Source organism: Telopea speciosissima, chromosome 5 (genome assembly GCF_018873765.1).
Source record: "Telopea speciosissima isolate NSW1024214 ecotype Mountain lineage chromosome 5, Tspe_v1, whole genome shotgun sequence".
Classification (NCBI taxonomy): domain Eukaryota; kingdom Viridiplantae; phylum Streptophyta; class Magnoliopsida; order Proteales; family Proteaceae; genus Telopea; species Telopea speciosissima.
The window spans coordinates 22,105,367-22,128,212 of NC_057920.1; the positions used below are offsets into that span (position 1 = coordinate 22,105,367).

Sequence of the window (22,846 nt, forward strand, 5' to 3'; positions counted from 1 at the left end):
GAGATTACGAACCATGCCTTGAAATGACTGCCCCACTCTCTATGAAATGAAAAATCTCCTTATCGTTGCTACTGCACGCTCCCATTGGACCTACATTGATGTAGGGCTACGCAACCGGGCAATATCTTCTTCCCATAAATAATAGTCAGGAAGCTGTTTTCTGGGTGGGACGCAGGGGCCACGCCACGCGTGCCAACCAATGAGAGTGCACGCGGTGGCACAAAAGGGGGTAGAGTTCCGCCATACATAGGGGCATGTCAGTCATTCCGGGCCCTGTTGTGCGTGGGTATGGCCTTGGTCCTACGCAGAAAACATTCTCCCATAATAGCCAAAAGGAAAAAGAACTTTGTTCGGAGTGTGGTTCAGTGGCCACTCCCAGACAACGTATGGGAAAATGACCATCCCATCTCTATGAAAAATGGAAATCCTGCCCCGTCGACGATTCTATATACATTCCCATTGGCCTGCGCTGGCGCAGGGCCACGCTCCCGAACAGAGACCGCGTTCCCTACCCAAAAAGCAGCAGGTGCAACTGTGGAAGGCTACTGTTCCAACTTACAACTTACAAGTTAACCTACAAACACAGCACCACCACGTGCAATATCGGTTTGCGAGAGAGATGAGGGAGGTCTACCTGTGTAGAAAAGCATTAGAAGTAGAAGGAAGAGAGTCAGTAAATGAAGAATGGTTGTGGTCGGTCGGAGACTCCGATGTGCTTCGAGGTTGTGTAGTCCATGTCTGCTTCGCAGTTTTTTGGCTAACGGGCGAAAGCCGTAGGTAATATTAAATTTCAAGTTGCAGAATGTCGTGGCGGAGGCGTCGAAATTGATATTTTCAGAGACAGAGACTGATATGGAGATTGAGGAGTGGACTCTTACCTTTTCCCTGGTCTCCCTCACCTCTAGTCCTCTTTCTCTTGTCTAGTATTACATAAAGAAGGGCACCAGTGGGGTAGCTCTCCACAGCTTAAGGCATGGCTTCCCAGCGGCGGCGCCACCAGCAGCAGCAACACCACCATCACCAATACCTCCGCGGTCTAATTCCGGTAATCTCAGCCGTCTCTGCCTCTCTCCTCCTCCTCCTTGCTCTCCTTTCATTCCTCGCTCCTGCTCCGGTCGATGATGTCCCCCTCAGCCGTCGTTATCTCCATCACCACACCTCTGTAAGTCTTTTCACCCTTTTTTCTTCCCTTTTTACCGTTTTGCCATCCTTTCATTGCCTCTAATTTACTCTTCTTCTCCTTTTGTTTACCCTTTTTGTGTTTTCAGTTCAATGATGACATCGAAGTCCACGAGAATGCGAATGCCAGTGCAATTTTCCGTGTTCCAGTTAGGTTTCTGTAACTCTTCAGTTTTGTATATTATTATTTCAGTTTTGCTTAATTTGATTTTTGTTTGTTCTCTTCCCTTCTTTTTGCTTTGCATTGTAGATGGACGGAGGGAGTTTAGGACATGATATATGGGCTTCCACGTTATCCAAATTCTACTATGGATGCAGTAATGCCAGCAATAAGTTTGCCAGTGCGTCTCTATTCGTTGTCTTGGAATGTTTTGTTTGCTTAATCTGTTTGAAAAGATGCTTTGATCTGCTTGCTTCCGAAGTCTATAGCTTTCATAGATTCAGGAACTCTGTAGGTTTGAATCTATACTTCGTTGAAGTACACCAGCCCCGTATCGTCGTTATTGAAAATTATTGGAAGCTTGATTATGTTTATGGGTTCTGCAGAGAAAATTGAATTCTTCTTCCATTAAAGTGAACAGTTTTTGTTGACCCTGTTTAACTTTGGTTTTGTTATTTTGTGCTTCCTTGTCATTCAAGGTGTAGAAGTCTTTCATTGTTTGAAGTTTTATTTTCTTTATGTCTAAATTATGTTCAGTTTATGTCTTTGATGTGGAATGCCTATGTTCATTGGTACAGGAGCTGAAGCTATCACACAACCCAATCGTTATTTGATGATTGCAACCAGTGGAGGCTTAAATCAACAAAGGACAGGGGTGAGATTCTTGAACCCTTTGTTTGGTTCATCAGTTTTGGGTTGGCCATGTTTACTGATGGTTTGGTGAGCTTGAAAGAATATTTATCCCCCTCAGCTGAAAAACCTAGTCTTAATGATTGTCCATGTCAATGTCAAATGTTCAGATCTTCATCCCAAAGGGATTATACTCCATTAATTCTTTCTTTGGTTTCTTTCTTGCCCCTTTTTTTTTTTTTAAATTATAAGTAGAAGGAGCTTAACAATAGGAACAATTAGTAACTTTTTGGTTTCTTTTTATTGACAAGTAAGAGAAAACATTAGAGAATAGCCTTAACACCAAAATCTCCATTTGCCAAATTTGGAGATTGATCCTTGATGGTCTGTAATTTGCTGGGGTCTTGTCAGGTTATACTTATTATTGGAAATTTCCCGGCATTAAAAGTTGCACATAACCAATGCTTTTTTTCCCACTCTCTATATGTTTACCTGAATCAATGATCTCATGTAATGAAAAAATTTCATGACTCAAGGAGATAAAAGTGCTCTAAGTAGATCTGCATCACATGTCATCCAAAAGGTGTCATCTCTAGCATCCAGAAGTTTTGTCTAGTAAATTTTATTTCACGCCGAGGAGCCTTTCTGTAAATTCATTTTCTATGAGGAGTTTAAATGAAATGCTAAATGCTGGTTATAGACCTAGGCATGGCCGCTGGATTTTGTGGATTGTATGTACCTGTAATCATATCCCATAAGTTGCTGTTGTTTTAATCAGTACACTCTGGAACATATCTTGTTCATATAGCTTTCAACATACATTTATTGTCACTAGGTAATGTGGAAGCCAACTGCCCAAAAATACTAATTATTGGGGTCCCTGAATGGCTGAATGATGGAGATAATAAAATTTCAAGGAATCTATTTCTTTTTCTTCCTGATCAGTTGGTATCTTTAGGCATTGTTATTCTTATTCTTATAGTTAGCACATTCTGCATATATTTACAGATTGGCACATGAAATGTCCTTTTCCTCACCTCATTTGTAAATTTTTTCTAACCAATTAGAAGCTTTCCCTGAGATTCAAGTTCTAGAGTTTTACTGTATGCTGAGAAAGATTTCAGGGCATACTGACAAACAATTTTGTCACCATTGTTGAGTGAACCAAGAATTTTCTTTTGAAGCCACTGTATTTGTTTTGAATGAATTGACAGTGTATATGAAGTTCTTTCTTTGACAGTTTGTGGTAATGTAACTTCACCAAATGAATAAGGTACCCAATGAATAAGGCAATCTCTTACAATATTAAAAGCATAAACTGTCAAAAAATTTACCTATGTTCTTCACAAGGGAGCCACTTATTATCTGGGTTTAGAACAGTGTACATGCTTACAAGCTGGTAGTTTATAGCCATTCCTCATTATCTGATCTATGTAGATTATTGTTGAACTATTTTTATTTAATTCAAAGTCTTACATTTCGTGCTTCTAGATTGAGTTTATGAAATTATAAGAAATGAGGAATAGTGCATATCTGCGCATACTATAAATAGTAGATTATGGACTTAGTACAGATGGTAAAATATGGTTTACTATAAACAAAAAATTTTGGATTACTAAAAATAGTAAAATTTTTAATTCCTAGAGACAGTAAAAGGTGGTTGGCAACAATTGTAACTTAACAACATTACAAGTAAAGATGGTCCTGCATCAATTGAAGCCTGCTCAATAATCTCATGTCAATAGAGTATACAAGTTCTAATATAATGACATGGCATATTATAGAGAAGGATGCTCTCGAAGGTCTAATTTTAACGCAAGAATAAATAATGACATGAGATTTAACACGAATTTTTTAACTCTCCTCTGATTGCTGGGAGAAGAACATAGAATGCTTTAGCATTTGATTTGGGTGTAGTTGTAAGTTCATGGAAGTGCACTGCTGTTGTGAACAGGATTGGTGGCCTCTGTCAAGAATTTTAGTTGACATTTGTGTGTCGCACTTGTTGGACTGCACTGTAGAATGTTGGTGCAGTGGAAAATGAGTCCATGTTGGCATCTCTTTCGTGAGTCACAATACGATTTGTTGTGCAAATACACATAAACTGCTTAGAACAGGACTAATATCTTTATAAAGAAAACTTCATACTGGGGAGAATCAAACTTATTCTGATTTTTATCAGTAAAAAAGATTTATGACTTGCCATTTTATTGGGGTCCCCAATTGGGTTTGTGTTTAGGTGATATTTCTCTCATTTCCCTATACCTGTTTGCTTAATTTGAAATTACACTTGGATCATATAGATAAAAAATGTTGGTTTTGTATAGCGTAATGTGAACACATAATTTGATTGACCATTTTACAACTGGTGTTGCCATTGGGAGTAGTATCAATTGAACCACTTTCCTTCATAGTGGAATTGCAGATGGTTGAGGAGCACTATTCTAGTTATTGAATTTATTCTTGATCACAGAGTATTTAATTGCTATTAAAAAAACATCGATAATTATTGAGATGCCCAACTTATATACCTATTATGCTATGCAGATAACTGATGCTGTTGTCGCTGCCCGCATCTTGAATGCTACTCTTGTTGTTCCTAAGCTGGACCAGAAATCTTTCTGGAAGGATTGTAGGTTTGTTTTATAAGCAATTTATGCTGTAAATTATACAAATGGTGAAATATTGTATAGTTAATTTTTAATAAAAATGTTTTGTGCAGCAATTTTAGTGAGATCTTTGATGTGGATTGGTTCATTTCGTTTCTCTCAAATGATGTTAAAATCATAAAACAGCTCCCAAGAAAGGGAGGGAAAGTTTTGACTCCATATACCATGCGTGTTCCAAGGAAGTGTACTGCAAGATGCTATCAAAATCGTGTACTACCTGTTCTATTGAAAAAGCGTGTAAGTAAATTTCTGAAAAGTTGGATTCTTCAATGCAGTTCTTGGAAACTTCTTGCCAGTGTGCTGCTTAATTTTGTTTTTGTTACATTTTCTGTTTCTTATATCTAAAACTGGGGATCTGTTCAACAGTATGCTGTGTTGCCGAACTTTCTGTTCATTATCTATAGGATCATTTATTGCAGCGTTGCTCAGAGAGGCAAGTGCTGGCCTGTTAGACTCAGCTTGCTGGCCAAAATTTGTGCTGGCCTGTAAAGTTCTGAGAGTTTGAGTCAATATAAAGAATATCCATTTTATTGCTAATTTACATGCTTAGAACACATGCTATCATGGACAAAAAGAGGTGTACGCACACATGCAGCTTTTAGGGCAGAATTTGACTTTTTTTTTTTGCATCAAAGACCAACGACTGCACCAGTTTATGTAGTTCACCTTAGGATTCCATCACCAGTGAGGAGTGATATGTTGCAAGTCCAAAGTTCTAAAAGGATGAAGGGAAGTCCAAACATGACTTAGTTTTAAGTTGGAGGAACATAGGTGCTGATGATCTAGTGGAAGAAAAGTGTGAAGGATCTGTGTAGCATGCGCAACATGGTTCAAGGAATGAAGGAATCGGAATTGGATGGGCAGAATCGGCGGTCCTCAATCCTGATTGCTACCATTTCTCAAGATCCATTTTGGATCGGATTGACCGGCTGATCTGACCAATTCCTGTGGCTGTGATTTCCTCTTCTCTGCAATCTGAATAACCCTTATGCATCTGCTGGCTTGCCGTCACTCTTCTGCATAGTCGCCGGAGAAATCACCGGCCATCAGGTTAGTCTCTCTTCTCTCTCTCTCTCTCTCCCTGTGTTCTGATTTCTGAATTTTGTCTTCAAATTTTCTGTTCAAATTTTTTAGACTTTCGTCCCAATGTTCCTCTACCCAACATTCCAACTTTAACTCTTGAACTTCCCTAGTGAATATAAAGCGTTCCAAAGGAAATCTCTGGATCTTCATTGCCTTGGCTGCAATTCTAGCTGCATTCGGTTATTTGTTGGTTGTCTCAATGGGATTTCCTAATGCTTTGGGTAAATTTGTGATCTTCATCGTTTTGTTGGGTTTTGTTCAGTTCCAACAAGTTGTTCTACCACTTTGTATAGCTACAACGTGCGCTGGTCTGACACCTTGCGGGTGTCTCGGGGGTGGCGCCTTTGAGAAATTGTTGTTTCCTGTTAGCAACTCAATTGTGTAGGGGGGGGGGGGAAGTGTGAAGATGCACAATTTAAAATGTAAATAAAAAAAGGAAATAAAAAGGGAGTCGCCACCTAGGTTGTTAAGGGCCTAGAACCTTGTAAAGGTAACCCAAATCCCAGTTAAAGGATAGGGCTACGATTGATTCCATATTGTCTGGCTAGAGTTTGGGTAAGAGGTCAGGTTACGGAGGTGGGAAGGTTTTATGCACCCCACTCCGCCTAGATGAGCCGATCTTTCACTAGATGCTAAGATACAAATATTCTCTCAAAATAAAATTTCCTATACCAACATGCGAGGCTAACATTCGTTCATACAATCATGGCATAAATCCTACACTATTCATATGAAAATACCCAAAATATTTACACTATAAGATGGTTACTTTGAAAGCCTACATTATGTTGAATTTTAAATGAAATGAAGGGTAGACATACCTAAGTACGGCTCTTGACGGGGATTGGAAAAGGAAAGATTTCCCTTCTTTCTCGGTGAACTTTGACGAAGAAATTTCGGCAGAACTCTGACTTATTCGGACGAACTTTATTGGCAAAATTTCGGCAGAACTCCGGCTTAATCGGGTGCACTTTGTTGGCGAAACTTCGGCAGATACCCGGTTCAGGGGGAGGGCGATTGACTATTTCTCTCTTTCTTAAAGGACTATACCTCCTAAAAAGGGTTGGGCTTAGAAGTGGATCAAGCATGCACTTCTAGGTCAAATCGGGTAGATTCCCTTCTTTGCGGATTCGGGATATCAAGGGGCTTATCGAGGGACTATCCGCAAAGGAAAGGGACTTCGGGGTGTCGAGATAAGTTGAAAAGAGGGAAGAAAATCATCCAAAAAGAGTTCTGGATTAGAGACAATCGGATTACAATTCAATAGGAAGGGGAGGCTATTTATAAGGTTCAAAATAGGATATTTTAGGGCTAAATGGACCCAAAAAGGGTTCCATCTTCCACGGATCCGTGGATCCATAATTGGATCCTCGGATCCTTATTTAGCCTCGGAAATGCCCTATTTTGCAGTTTTGGGCCCTGATTTGCGCCCCGACATTGGATTTTTCCATGCAATATACCGTTGGATTCGTCTTTCTGAGCACTATCCAATGTTGCAGTTGTTGGTCAATGTTTTGGTCCAAAAATATTTTGAAACTCAGAACAAGTGTTGACATTGTTTTGGTGTCAGAGGAGGGGGGACTTCTGACAGTCTTTTTTAAAGCTGTTTCTGCACTACTGGCTGACGTCAAGTATTTTGCACTTAAATTCGTTTATCCGAATCTTATCATGGTCACGGTGGGGTAGGTTAGGTAGTTGTGTGAGAGAGGTACTACGTCAATACATATCCTGTTGTTGTCATCGCCGGGGGGGGGGGATGATAAAATTCAGTATCACTCTGCAAGAAATAGATGGGAACATTGAAGAGAGGTTGAAGAAAAATAGAACATGGTCTTGGGACTTCTGATTTTCCAAGTACCATTTGGAAGAGAGAAATTTGGAGCTCATTTCTACAACTCTCTTTGAAACCCCATCAAACCCACTTCTCTTCCCATCCTGAAACTCTTGCGCTTTGCTTAAAAATTCCCAAGTGAAAATGCAGACTTTAATAATGTGAACCTAGAGTAGAGGTTGTGTTGAGCATTCAAAGATTTATCTCTATCCTTCCTTTCTCCTTCAAGAAGAGGCACATATCGGCTCTCACCAGTGATCAAAAGCTCTCCAAGCAACAATTGGAGAATCTTAAATGGCAGCAGGTAGGGGTGCAAATTTGATCCACCGAGCCCAAGCCTGAACCCACCCAGAAAAGTCAGGGTCTTAGCCAGGCTTTTCAGCCCACAGGAGCACAGGTCGGGCTGGGCGTGGGCTGAGGTCTCGGTCGGAACCCAGACCACCCACAGCATCTCTCCGCCAGCGACTGCAACCTACAGATTGTCTCTCTCTCTCTCTCTCTCTCTCACTCTCTCTCTGAATGTGCAGCAACTCATGTTAGTTGTTGCACGAGGAGACTCCCAAGTTCCAACCATCTTGATTCTTGATGGAATTTCCCCTCCTACATCAATCATCCATTCCGAACGTAGCAGCTATGAGCTACTCAATCTCTTGTTCCAAGTATGGGTATGACAATGATTGGTCATCCAATTAACTTCTCCCATCCAACCCCTTTTTCCCAACCATAGTTTAAAAATTCGGCAAAATCTCCCCTAAATTTTGAAAATTTCGGTGATTTTAACATGGGTGAGACAAAATGCTACACGGATGAGGGATTCAACACTGTTTCGGTAATTTTGGCCGGTTGCCCCTGAAACGGCCAACCGAAACTCATGGCAAAAAATGCACTGTTTCAGTGGAATTTCGGCCAGGCCTAAATGAGACTGAAACCTGAGTTTTCAAACTATGTTCCAACCATTCAGTGCTTTGCTGCTAAAGGTACAAATGGATTAGAAAACTGTACTGGCCCATTTCCACTAAATTCGTACCACCAACATGACTGCCGAAAATGATCGCACTGCAAATTCCCGGCAATCAAAGCCCTTACCACATCCTGGAACAAAATAACAAACAGCACTGAGAACCGCACTCTCCACCACCACAACCGTTATAAGGGCCTAATAATAATGCAATGTTCCCTTGTTGGTTCATTCTTTGTTCCACTGACGATGAGGGATATAGACGTCTGCGGCTATCAAATATTTTCTCTTTCTTTTGAAGAGCATAATCTTTTCTCTCTACTTTCAACTCCATAATCAAATCCTACTTCTCCAATGGAGATTACTTACAAGCCCTTAAGCTTTATGGTCGGTTGCTTGTTTTCGTAGCTACTCTGAACCATTTTTCCATCCACATGGTTGTTGCCGCCCGTGCTGAGCTCTGCTCCGTTCAGCATGGAAAGAACATCTATGGCCTCACATTACAGTTCGGCCCCTTCACAGGTAACTCTGCAGCCATTTCTTCTTTGGTCTACAGCTCTACATTTATGCTAAGTATGGTGAAATGGAAGATTCCTCTCTGGTGTTCAATGAAATTATGAAGTCCATTAACATGGGAAGATTTCAACCACCATTCACAGACTGCATGCATGGGGATGGAGGAGCACGCAAGTGCTGCAAACTTCGTCCTTCTACTGAAATGGCAACAAACAGGAGCAGCCAGGGGTCAGCCAAGGCCAGCCCAACATGCCCATACTCGGGATTTTAGGGCTAGGCTGGGCTGAGCTGAGCCTGATCTCGGGCTGAGCCGGGCCTGGAATGAGCTAAGGAGACCCAAGGTTGTGCTGCGGTTTTAAAAACCCGATCCAATCCAGCCTGTTGCAGCCCTATAGGAATCCTTCCACCAGATTCTCAACTTGATCGGTCTCACGAGCCCGGAGGGAGGACTATGCATGGTCTTCTATCCTATCGCGGTGGACTTGTAGAGAACAGGGGAAAGGAGTTGTATAGAACAGGAGCTTACCTGAGTCTCACTAGACGGCTGGATGACTGTCGGAGAAAACACTGAGGTCACTAATGGTGAAATTGTCAACACAAGCACCAACACCACAGCAGCTAGCCACCATCGATAGAAGAGGAGTAGGGAAAAGAGTCAATTACTTTACCGTTTCTTTTCCCAATCCAAAATTCTAGATTTTTGTACTGGAATCAATTCGGTTCGATCATGATCGGGATTGCTGAAGACCAATTTCAGTTACTCTAACCTTGCTGCCCAATGTATTTGGGACAATTAGATATGGCACATTGATTTGAATGTCCATTCATAGTGGGATGCATAGTTGTCATGGTGTCAAGGGCGGTGGCAAGCTGCCTTGATGCCCAGGCAGTGCCTTGGTAAGGTCAAGGCACCCGAGGCTACGACTGTAAGTTACATCCCAGATTCCCATGCCAGATTTCCCAGGTATTTCATATTTGTCACTTTATAAGTAAATATATGTATAAAGGGCGTACCCAAGTGCACTAGGCTCCTGCCACTGTGGGGTCTGGGGAGGATCATAATGTACGCAGCCTTACCCCCGCTTCTCTGAGGTTGTTAATCCAGACTCGAACCCACGTCCACTAGGTCGCAATGGAGCAACCTTACCGTTGCACCAGGGCCTGCCCTCATAAGTAAATACATGTATGAAAGTTCAAAATATAGAATACAAGAGGGAGTGAAGTCATAGATATATATAAGTCTAGATTATCAGGTTTTTAGTCTGGGCACCTTGGCACATGGGGCAACTGGTGTCCTTGGGCCTCAAATGGCGCCTTGTTGCCGAGGTGTCAGTTTGGCGATGCCTTGACAACTATGGTGGGATGGACTGTGAACTGAAGAACATGGCTTACAATTAAATCTATTAAGATTTTGAGCTTGACACAAGTCACTCAAGCTCTAATGAGAAGATGAGCAAGTCATGATGTTAAAGGGCATTTAACAAGTGAATAGTTTTATTCTGCTTACCTCTTCACTTGAGTAGCTTCTGATTATGAGTTTTTTGGTTGTGAGACCTCTCTCTCTAAGATGTGGCAGTGCAACCTAACTATTCATTGTTCTCATCTACAAGTTCCGACACTTGGGAGATTTCAGGCTTTGGTTGTGCACAGATATGGAAAACATGTGATTAGCACACAGCAAATAGTGGCTTCCAGAATGTTATAAAGCATAGAGCATTTTGAACTCTCATTTCGTCATCCTATTTACTTATTTAGTGATTTTTCTCTCTTCTTATAGGGTTTGGTAGAAAAAATGTATTCTTCCTCACCATGTGGTTATTATCTTTTCAGCATTTTAAAACCTAAACTTGTTGATTAAGTGAAGACCATCCCTACCCTGTCTCTTACTTCTCCCACGACCCAAATGCTTTCACTTTTCCTTCTCTTTCTCTTGCTCGCAACTTAAATCCAGTTACTGCTTTCTGACATTAACTGCTACAGAATGATGGATGGCAATGTGCCATTAGCTCAATCTCAAATGGGTTCCTGGATCGTATGATGACCCAGGCACGTAATGAAACAGGTTGTGCAGTGGGCCCATGATTTTCATTTTCCTTTGTGGGTTTGGGCTTAGGGTGGCATTATGAGTTTTTGTCGGTTGTAGTTCAATTCAAGACATGGTTTAAAGTATCGCATCGTATCCTGTCGGCCGATACATATCGGTATCGGTCAGATACGATACGATAATATCGATACGTCTCTTTTTTTTTTAAATAAAAAAAGTACTGTCTCGGATTGTATCGAAATGTATCAGCCGATACGGGCCGATACGATATGATACAATTGATATGTATCGATACCATCGATACGTCCAGTAAAAGGTTTAGTGGGTGGTTTAATATGTATCGATATGTATCGGTCGATACGGCTTGATACATCTCGATACATACTGATTCCATCGATACATTCCATAAAAAAACCCTTTTCACTCACAGACTCGATACAGCTCCTATTCTAATGGAAAAATGAAGGAAAACTCTCAACCAAGAGTCCAAAATCTTGCATTTAATCTTGGTTTTTCACACTTTTGGACTAAAAAACGAATCAAGGATTGCTACAACATCATCCTTTGCATCATCCAATACTCTTCACAGCTTTAGACTATTACAACATGTAAGAAACCTCATTTTTTATTACAATTTCAATTTAATACAATTGTTTGGTTATACATTATTCTCCATTTTAGTGTTTATGCATGATACTTTTAATATATTGCTTATTTATATTGTTTTTTGTTCCAAAAGTGTATTTCTATGTGTATTTTGACCATTTCCATGTGTATATGTAGTGTTCAATACGTATCTCTGCTACGATACATCTCTTAAAATCACCTGACCGATACGATACCCGATACCAATACTTTAAACCTTGATTCCAGAGTTTATTGTGTTCCATATTTGTTAACTGACACAGCATGGACCTTACCTCCTTAATGGATTTTCAGAGGGGCCTTACCTCCTTAGTGGATTTTTAGAGTATGTAGGACATTTTTGAATATTCGTGTTTTTTTTTTGTGAGATTCTCCTTGTCCATTAGAATAAAAAGCTCAAATGTGGTTCACTTAGTCATCCCTGCATTTGATTTTGTTTGGAAGGCTTTGCCCTCGGGACATTCGAGGAGCCCGTGATCTTGAATTAAGAAAGTGCTTCAGACTTTACATTTATACTGATACGGTTTCTAATTTTTTGATTTCTTTTTATAGACCAGTTACTGATGACCGAAGGAAACCAAGAAATAACCCGAGTGTGAACTCAAAGAAAATTTTCTTTAGACTCCGTTTGTTTCTAGGTAAAATCCTAATAACATGAAAATCTTAGGTAAACTCAGCACAAAAAAGTGAAATTGTACTTGCAATTTTGCATTTTACATGGTTTTTACCTGGAACAACTGGAACCTTGGGAACAAACAATTCGTTGAAGTGCACTATAGTTTAGAATTGTTGATCTCGGTTCGAATATTGCGTGAGATTTATTTGCCTTTATTTTGTGACACAGGTTGTCCAGCTCAACAAGTTCGATTACAGGCTTGCAAACAAGTTGGACACAGACTTACAGAAGCTGAGATGTAGAGTTAATTACCATGCTTTAAGGTTTACTCATCCTATACTTGAAATTGGCATGAAATTGGCCCACAGGATGAGGATGAGAAGCAGGCATTTTATTGCCCTCCACTTGAGGTAACGAGCATCCTTGGCCATGGTCTGGGCCTTCTTCCTATTTTTTTTTTTTCATTGGATAATGAAATTTCTTGCTTCACAGCAGAATGCAGTAGTCCTTTGTTTTTGGCCTTCATGGCTAATACTGGAAAGTGAAACACTTACACTATCTTTCTTTCCCTGCCTCATTGCCTTGTCTTACCGTCTTGTGTATCATATTTTTTTTCTCAAAGTTGTATAAGAAAGTATTTGCATAGATCAATTGAGCTATACGGATGGGATAACCATCCATAATCTTTGTCCATGCCACCACCAGCTTCAAAGCCAGCAGCAACTTAGGCCACCACCTCCTTTGACTTAACCATGTGGCCACCACCAGCTTCAAAGCCAGCAGCAACTTAGGCCACCACCTCCTTTGACTTAACCATGTGGCCACCACCAGCTTCAAAGCCAGCAGCACCTTAGACCACCACCACCTCCTTTGACTTAACCATGTGGCTGCTCCTCTTTGAATCTCCTAATTCAAACAAACCATGACAATCCATATTTGAACCACTTGACAGTCAAACCAAACCAAGCCAAGCCAAACCACTTAAGTCAAAGATAATACTAATAAAATCTATTACATTAGTATAAAAATCTAACACTAATTACACTCTAACCCATTGTAATTTGGTGAAACCATGATTAAGGTCTCAATTACTCAATTTTGGACACCTAAGCTGCCATGCTAGGTGGCTGCCCTTTAACTTGTTATGCAAACCCAGCCTAACCTAACATGCTGCCACATATAATCCACTAACTCATTACATGTTGCTGATATAAGCCCACTATCAACTCTTATAACAACACATACTACCATGCTAGGTGGCCTCTTCCTAAGCCACCACCACTTTGGCCTATGAACATGGTGGCTAAGCCATGTTGCAACACATGGTCCAATAGGGTGCTGCCACCTCTAAACATCATTAATTCTAATTAATGGTCTCGTAACTTAAGTAATCAAGATTACCTTTAATTAAGCATGATTACCACTAGTCATGCCACTTCATGCTTCACTATTCACGACTACTTCCCTATTCACTTAGTATATAATATGTAAATATGAAAATACCATATAATCCTTAGTGTATTAAAATACCATATAATCCTATAATATGAATGTCTCATATGAAAATTCATAAAATAATATGCCCTACATTAATATAATATAAAATATCATATTACTCAAGAAAATAATATTGAATAGCATTAACGCTCACCATCTCGATGCAAATATTATTAGAATATTCACAAAAACATTAAATATTCATGGACATCTAACATAATATTAAATAATGATGACATGCATGTGGGGTGTTACAAGGGTGGTGTCGCCAAACGACACCTTCTCAGTATCACCATCAGACACATTGGTATTGGCTAATTGGTGAGCTCATTCTAATTTACCATGTTTAGTCCAACACGTGTCAATCGTATGATTAGGGTTGCCACAAAACGAACACTGTCTGGAGGATTGGTCAATCTGTTGTCTACTTGTACCAAGACCACAACCTCTCCCAGGAAAAGTAGTGCCTCGGCTATGACCAGCAACAAATGCCAAGTTTTCCTTAGCAAAGGGTAAGATATCCGATCGGGAGGGAGAAACTATACACTGAAGACGAGAGAAGGTCTTGTTCAGAGAAGGCACCTTCTCCCCAGCAAGCAACTGACTCTTATCAATCTAATAATTAGGATGTGTAACCTTACCATAAATTTAGCGACCTGTAATTCAGCCTGTTGAATCTTCAACTGTTCCAGGTTAGTAGTGAGAGTAATGTAAAGCTAGGTTAGGGTTAACCCAGCCCCAATTAAAACCACAATAATTCACAGCGGTCAACTAATATTAACCCCAACAGCAGGGTACAAACCAGGCCCAAAATTCAGATTTAGGGTGCAGACAGAAACTCAGGTTTCAGTCAAGTAATGGGACTGAAATCAATGTCGAGTGCAGGCCTAGGTATGCTCAGCAAACCCTCCAAGTAGGGGCTGATTTGAATGGTCAGAAACAAGACTACCAACAGAACACCAAAATTAGAAAGTCTAGATCAGTGTGTAGAAAGTAGAAACCAAACCAGTCAATAGAACAGAACCAAACTCAGGTCGAGTGGTGATTGTATAGAAGAGAAGCTATGGTGAAATTTTTATTCAAATATATTTTTTCCAACATATGAGTTTGACAATCAAAGCACTGGGTCTGGTTTTGGGCCCATATTCCCAGTCACAAACCAGCCATACATGCCTCAATATGACAGTAGCAGTGGATCTCATGCCTAATGGCAACCGCCTCTTCCATACCCTAGGATAGGGGACTTGGCATATGTTGATGACAACACGTAAATGAGTGTTGTGGCAAACTATGTGCAAAACTACAGCAACACTATGACATCGAAATTCTTTGTGGATCGTGTTGGGACTGAATACGTTAACATATCACATTTTATGTAACATTTGTTTAAAGATTGATGTATTGTACACTTTAAGTTTTTGACATTTATAATGCTTATTTAAGTTTTTTTTACATCAATTGAATGTTTTGATTGCTTTCTATTACTAAATTATGTGTAGACTAGGGTATTTTAGTACGTCGTCGCCTACCAACCTATGGTCCGAAGTGAAACTCATATTTGGACTTTGTTTTTGAGTGCCATTGTGTTTAAATGGCCTAAAATAGGCTGAATACCAAGTTTCAGACCCAAACTAGATCTAAAACCCACCAAGTTGAGGCTTCGAGTAAAAAATAATAATAATGCACCAACTCGGTGAGATCTCGACTCGACTCGGTTTTTCCAAGGGTCAAGTTGGTACCGAGTTCCGAGTTTTAGTACCTTGGTTATGGAATGGGAATGATATTAGAAGGTTTGGTGTTATGGAGCAATCCAGCCAAAAGAATGGTCTGCAACAGGGATCAAGTGGGATGATTGGTGTTATGATTTGGCCCTCAAAGTCTCAACAGGTTCTGTTGGATGGATGTGGAATTTAGAGACTCAGATGTTGCAGCAACCTTCAACTCCCAGGAGCAGCACCAGGGTCTTCAATCGATTGGTCACAACAGCAACAGATCTGAACCTTGTTTGTTACTTGATTCTGATTTTCAAGAGGTCCTCACAGCACTTGTAATAACTTCGAATGGCAGCAACAATAAAGGGGATCGAACAGGGTAGGGAAGATAGGAAGATATAGACGAAAGGGGGTAGGGGGAATGGCTCTCTCAGCCTGGGTCTCTCATCCATACCTATCCCAGCTGTTGAAACAAGGAGTTTCTCCCATAATTCGATGGCAAGCTTGACCAGCAATTTTCTATTCTCAAAATTGTGTTCCTTTCTTACTATAAGAGGCCTATTAATAGCTTAGGCAAGTTTACAATAAAAATAGAAACTAATCTAAAATAGAAAGTAAGGAAAATAGAAACTACTAAATCCTAACTAAAATAGAAGCTACTAAGGCTTTATAATCCAGCCTTCTAAAATAAAGCAAGGAAGGTCACTAAAATAGAAACTAAGGAACTTAGCAACTAAGCAGTTGATGAAGGGACTGGTCAAAGACCGGATCTTCTGTCAAAATCGTGGCCAACAAAGGCCCCTTCTAGAAGTCCAGCTGGCTGGCTTGAGCTGTTCCCCTTAGCTGGTTCAAACTGGTCCAAGCTGGGCTGACTCAATCCACCTTGGTTCTTCTTCTTTCTCTTCTTCTGGCCAAAATCTGCATCAGAGAGGTTGATGAATATTGAGTTCCTCCCACATTCCTTTAAAAGCTCTGAAGTACTGATTCAGAGATTTGTCCCCCCTGCTAGAAGTTAATATTTTATCATACAAATCATAAATACGGGTCATATTCTATTCCTGGGAGAAACTTTTCTTCAAGTCATCCCAAACCCCTTTGGCCGTGATGTGGAACATGACATTGGCTACAATAGTTGGGTCCATACTATTCCACAACCATATGAGAAGAGTGTCATTCTCGCGCATCCACTACTCATAGTCTTTTGAATCATCATCGGGCGGGTCAGATCTGAGATACTTCATCTTCCCTGTAGTAAATGTAAACCTTAACTGCCTGAGCCCATAACAAATAATTTGAAACTCCATTGAGGAGTAATTTGGACATTAACATTGTCCAAATTAGTTTGGATCAGTCATTATGTACAGTGGTAAATAACACAATGAGAAACCGATACAATTAGAGAAAAAACTCCTCCAGCCAGCAAGAGTGATTTTTCAAATAACCAGATATAAGCAACTTAAATTAAGATAAAAGCCTGAATATGTATATATATATAGTAAGCCAGTAAGGTAATAGAGAACACAATCCCCACACTCCAATACTGATCTGATGGGAACCCAAGAAGCACAATAATCAAATCTGAACTACAACCACCCCCAGAAAATTGGTGATTTCAAATAGCAGCAGGTTCTGGTGTTCTGACACCAGATCAAGGTGGAATGACCGCCATATGAGGGTAACAGTACCCTAAAAGGTCATACGATGATGGTCAGATTCAATTTAATTTCAGAAATCAATGCAGTCAAAAAAACCTAAAAAACAGATTACCGCAAGTGACTTTGGAGAAATCTTCTTAGACAGAGTCAGAGGCTCTGATGAGCCCCAAATCAGGATCGAGTATGCTTACCAATAGGGTCAATATTGCCCTAAAATATTTGAGGGATCTGCTGGTCAGATCTAAAGTAATTGCAGTTGTAACACTGCCCAAAAAGATGCAGAAAACAGGGTACCTCCAGATTCTCTTGAGAAGACAAATTAAACACAATCAGAGGCTTGGATCTGCCTGATATCAGGTTCAAAGGACCTTACCATAGGGTTTAACCAAGCCCTAAAATAGAAGAGACTTCTATTGGTGTGATGCAGAATGGAAGTAGATCTCTTTGTAGTAAAAGAAAATTCCAGAACAGAATATCACCAGCCTATATGTATATAAAACTTGATTCCTGTGGGTGAGTAACTCCATGAATAGCAAGGTGAATGTAGTAGACGCTGGGAGACCCTAGTTTATTTTCATATCATCATAACTAGAGCCTTAGATAGTATGTAAGGCAGCATATGTTGCTGCAACCAAAAGGACTGTCCTTTAAGAGACTATGGAGACGAAGAACTATAATGGCTCTGATACCATGTAGCAAGAGAGATACTAATAACCAGGCCTTAACAAGGTTGAAGAAAGAGAAAGAGAGAACGGTAGGAGGAGAGAACCCAAAGACCATAATAGGATTCAATGTATTGCTATCTAGGTCCACTCCCTTTATTTATAATAGAGTAAACTACTTGTACACCCCCTGATGTTTGTCTCTTTTACTTGTACACCCCCTTCTTTTTAAAATCTTACTTACAGACCCCCTGGGACTGACGGAATGCCCATTCCGTTAGAAGGAACATGTTAAGTGATGATGTCAGCAGGGCATAAATTCGTAAAGGTTCAAAATAACCTTATGGATTGGTTGTCATAAATCATGTTTGAGAGTACTCTTCTTTCCTCTTCCGTTCGACTGCAGTGAGGAAGTAACTGTTACTGCTACGGTAGCCCTCAATCGAAGGTAGCCATTGCCGTGAGGAAGAATCTGTGAACCAGGAAATTCATTCCAGCTTCAATCGAAGGTATCCATTGTCGTTTGCCCTAAATCACTTTGCCGTTTGCCCTAAATCACTATCCACCTTCAGTACAGAGTACACTCAAATTGCAGAAGCAATAGCAGTAGATCCATAAGATCTAACAGAGAAATAAGAAAGATTGAACAGGAGAGGATACTCCAATAGCTAATTCCAAAACGAGAGATCAGCTTAAATCTCTTCCCAGTCTGGCAGTCTCTCTCTCTCTCTCTCTCTCTCTCTCTCTCTCTCTCTGTGTTAATAATAATACGGTAACTATCCTATATATTGTCATGACTCATGAGAGAGATTGATTAAGGCCAGAGATGACCAAGACGGAGAAGACAAACTCAAAAACCTTAATTATCTCTCAAAACTACTCTAAAATTCTTTAATTAATTAAAGTAAAGGAAATACTTGAGCACCTAATAATTAAATATTTAGATGAGGAGGGAAGGGATAAGTAATCATGGAGAACTGTCGTTTCTGTCATGTCCCTTGTGACCACCACCGCCGTTGCTACTGCCGCCTTTGTTCTTTGGGTCGTGGCTGTGGTTTGCCGAAGGGTCACACTGTAAATTGAGAAGTAAAGCGTCAAAATCCAGCATTTGCACAAGAAACACTAGAATATTTAACTACAAACTAAAATCCAGGACTTCAGACGAGATTTTTAATTCGAGAAGTTCAGAAGAAAAACTAAACTATCGCAACTATTCCTTTGCCAATTCTTGGACAGAGACACTCAAAAGCACTAGATAAATCAATGGCAGTAGATTAGATGAGAAATCCAGATACAGATGCAAGGAAAATGGGAAAAACGGAACAGTTTCAGCCCTAAATTGTTATTTCAAGGTTGGAGATGGAATAAGAGTACAAAGGTAATTTTACTTTTGGCTATTTTGAAAAAGATGTACAAAGGCTACTTTGGTCTTTTACATTGTAAACTAACACCGTCAGTCCTAGGGGGTCTATAAGTAAGGTTTTAAAAAGAAGGGGGTGTGCAAGTAGTTTACTCTTTATAATAACAGCAAATAGACTCTTAGTAGGAAACCTACTAAGAGCATAGTTGTCAAGGCGTCGCCTAGGCGTCCAATCAGATTTCTAGTGGTCTACACGACTGTCGCCTTAGTGCAGGGCGCCTTGCACTGGTTTAACTAGTATCGAATCAGGTTCTGGCACTTATTTATGCCAAATATCATTAACGTAATTACTTAAGATATTATTCATAAATAAGCAGATACCCCCTATTTGAATCCAATAAAAATAGTTAAAAACTAAAATTCCAAAAGGATAAAAAATCAACCCCCCAGTTCAAGAACAAAAACTGGATTTTTGGTAGTAGGTGAAATTTTCGACTTTCTAATGTTGGGGTTTTTTTCAAATCTAAAAACTCCATAAACCTTAATATAGTAAACCATTGCTAAAAACCAAAAGTGTGATAAAATATTCATTTGTTTTTATTTCTTAAAAAATATTGTCATTCAGAGAGATTTTGACAGCATCCGCACACCAAATAAAGTTTGACCAGAACATAACTCCTTCAATATAAATTAGATTTAAGCAATCTTGGATTTGTTGGAAAGCTAGTTTTGTGCTCTACCTAATACAAAAAGTGTCATATAAAAATAAAATCATTTGATCAGTCAAATTTCTTAGAGAACAAGAACATTTCTCTAAATCAAGAGCAGTTTAATTACATAGTATACTTGGACAATAACCAATTCCAAGAACAATATAAACCAATGTATGTTTTGATTCTTTCAAACTTTCAATGGCTTGCTTCTTCAGTTTTGCTTTCTTCTAGTTCTATGTTGATTTTTGGTGACTTGATGTGGCTTAATATTGATTTTTGATGACTTGATGTGACTTTTAATGTTGATTTTTTATGAATTAATGTGGCTTAATGTTAATTTGTGTGACTTGATGTGGCTTAATTTTGATTTTTTATGATATAAGGTACATATTTTAGCATACTGAATAATGTTAGACAAGAGGGGAAATAAAACATAACACTTGTGCGGCTTGGTCGCCTAAGCGCTTAGGCACCCCTCGACCGCCTTAGGTCGCCTTGCCGCCTTGACAACTATGACTAAGAGTAGATGTCTAGTTACAAGGAAAGGAAGAAATAAAAGACAATAACAACTCTAACAACTCTAAGACTTAACATATACCACGATAGGGACACTCCCTCCATCGTGGTCAATGGCAACCCAACATAGTACCACAGGGGTTTGACAACAATACCCCTGCAGTACATATCTTAACATGCTTAAGCCCCATAATATTACAAAAAAATTTAAAACAAATGGAGCATTGAAATTTTTTTTGGATTGAATAAAGGTAAGGAGATGGGTGATGTTACTTTGATGTAACCATGCATTTTTTGTAACAGGTTTGAACCTGATATGCTTGCATTCTCTGGATGTTACTATGGTGGAGGAGAGAAGGAAAGGAAAGAACTGGGTGCAATCCGTAGGAGGTGGAAAACGTTGCATGTAAGTTTCTCAACTCTGATTTATTGGTGAACAACCTTTAGGTATTAGGATATATTAAGCATGCCTTAGATGACTTCCAAATAAATGCCTTGCAGAAAAACAACCCCGACAAGGAACGGAGGCATGGAAGATGTCCTCTCACTCCAGAGGAGGTTGGATTAATGCTAAGAGCGCTGGGATTTGGCAGTGATGTTCACATCTATGTGGCATCTGGTGAAATATATGGAGGGGAAGAAACATTAGCCCCTCTCAAAGCTCTCTTCCCAAATTTCCACTCAAAGGATACTGTGGCAAGCAAGGATGAGTTGGCACCATTCTCCGCATTTTCTTCTCGCATGGCTGCACTTGACTTTATTGTTTGTGACGAGAGTGATATATTTGTAACCAACAATAATGGTAACATGGCCAGAATCCTAGCCGGTCGAAGGTACAATGGTTTAAAATTTTTTTTTTTGTTGGTACCCATATTACCAAAACTGGAAATGACACTTTTTTTGTCTTTATCTTATTGCAGGAGATATTTCGGACATAAACGCACTATTCGTCCAAATGGTAGAAAACTGAATTCCTTGTTTCCGAGTCGGGCTAACATGACTTGGGAAGCATTTGCATCCAGAGTCCGTACTCATCAGAGAGGCTTCATGGGAGAGCCAAATGAGGTGAGGCCAGGCTGGGGTGAATTTCATGAGAACCCATCATCTTGCATATGTGAAGATTCTGAGGCAAAGGCAAAACGAGATCGAGTTTCCCAAATTCAGACTAAGGGTGGCCAGAAAAGTGGGAAGGGTGGGAATGAAGCAATCAAAGATACTGGTGAAGTCACTGACAATCAATTTGCTGATGATGAACCAGACTGGTCTGATCCAGATTACATGGAGAATCAGGATGGGCCAGGGGAGAAGGGAAAGTCTACTGGGACACATTTAGATTATGATTTGTTCCTTAAATCTGAGGAACCTGAGTTGGAAGAAATGCTATCAGATTGATGAAGCTACCTTGCCCCTAAACAAAAAGTTGTTTTGATTGTACGTAACCCATTCTTTCATTGCATTCTTTGGGACCTTCCACCTTTTTTGACAGTTTTTTGCTTATTTGGAGAACGACTTTTGACCGCTGCTGGAGTTTGGAGAGTTATATTCCTGTATATAGAGGTATAGCAATAGAGTTTGTACAGCATCGTATTTTTGTGAAACTAGTTCAAATTCAAGGACCATTAAGGCAAGCTGCGTTGTGCAAATTCAAAGCTTCCTCTGTACAATAATGGGAGGGGGGGGGGTGGAATCTTCGGCCTCACAGTTGTAACAAACCTTTTTAGACATTCCTTAAAAACACTGTTATTGTAAATTTGCAGAGGAAGGGGTTGGAGACGGAGCAGGAAAGGAGTCGTCGGGTCGTATTGTAAAGGTTTTTCTGAAGATGTGAACATCAAAATGTTAAATTGGTATCAGAATGTTTAAACAATGTGTTTTCCTATGATTAGAAATAGAAAATAGTCCTGAAGGTTGCAACATTTTGAAAAGTGTCTAATTTTATTGTAGTTCAATAGCTATATTTTTGTTGATTATTTGTTTCGCAATTCTGATTCTATTACTGTATGCATATGCTAATGGGCCGTATGTCTCGATTATTTTCTTTTCTAGGGAACTTAACAGATATCTAACTTGAAAAGGGTCCGATTCTATATTTTTCGGTCTAACTGGATTAACTGGGAATCAGAAAACTTCGGTTGCTAAAGTATGTCATTGCCTAGGCCTTGTTTGGTTGGATATAGCAAAGTGAAGTAAAATAAAGTCCTCATTGCTAGAGTGGAGTGAACTGACAATGAGTATAAATAGCTTAAAAGGAATGGTACTTTTACTGAAAATCAATTTCAATATCTTTGGTTGGAAACTTAAAGGGAAAAACATATCCAAGCTAGCAGTAGAGACTATGCCGTCTTTCTCTCTCTATTAACTTCTCGCACCCCCTAATTGGTGTGTTCTGTCATTAGCAAA

At 39.7% G+C, this 22,846-nt stretch overlaps 1 protein-coding gene across 1 annotated transcript; it reads left to right on the plus strand.

Annotated features, from left to right (window-relative positions):
• The first annotated feature begins 943 nt into the window (after positions 1–943).
• On the plus strand, positions 944–22,358 carry LOC122663435 (O-fucosyltransferase 16-like). The gene is made up of 10 exons (XM_043859147.1): positions 944–1,162; positions 1,269–1,328; positions 1,430–1,520; positions 1,918–1,994; positions 4,517–4,605; positions 4,692–4,875; positions 12,560–12,741; positions 20,750–20,852; positions 20,948–21,279; positions 21,367–22,358. Exons 1-10 carry the CDS (start codon positions 974–976, stop codon positions 21,836–21,838), a joined length of 1,779 nt encoding a protein of 592 aa, XP_043715082.1. The 5' UTR covers positions 944–973; the 3' UTR covers positions 21,839–22,358.
• Positions 22,359–22,846: the final 488 nt, after the last annotated feature.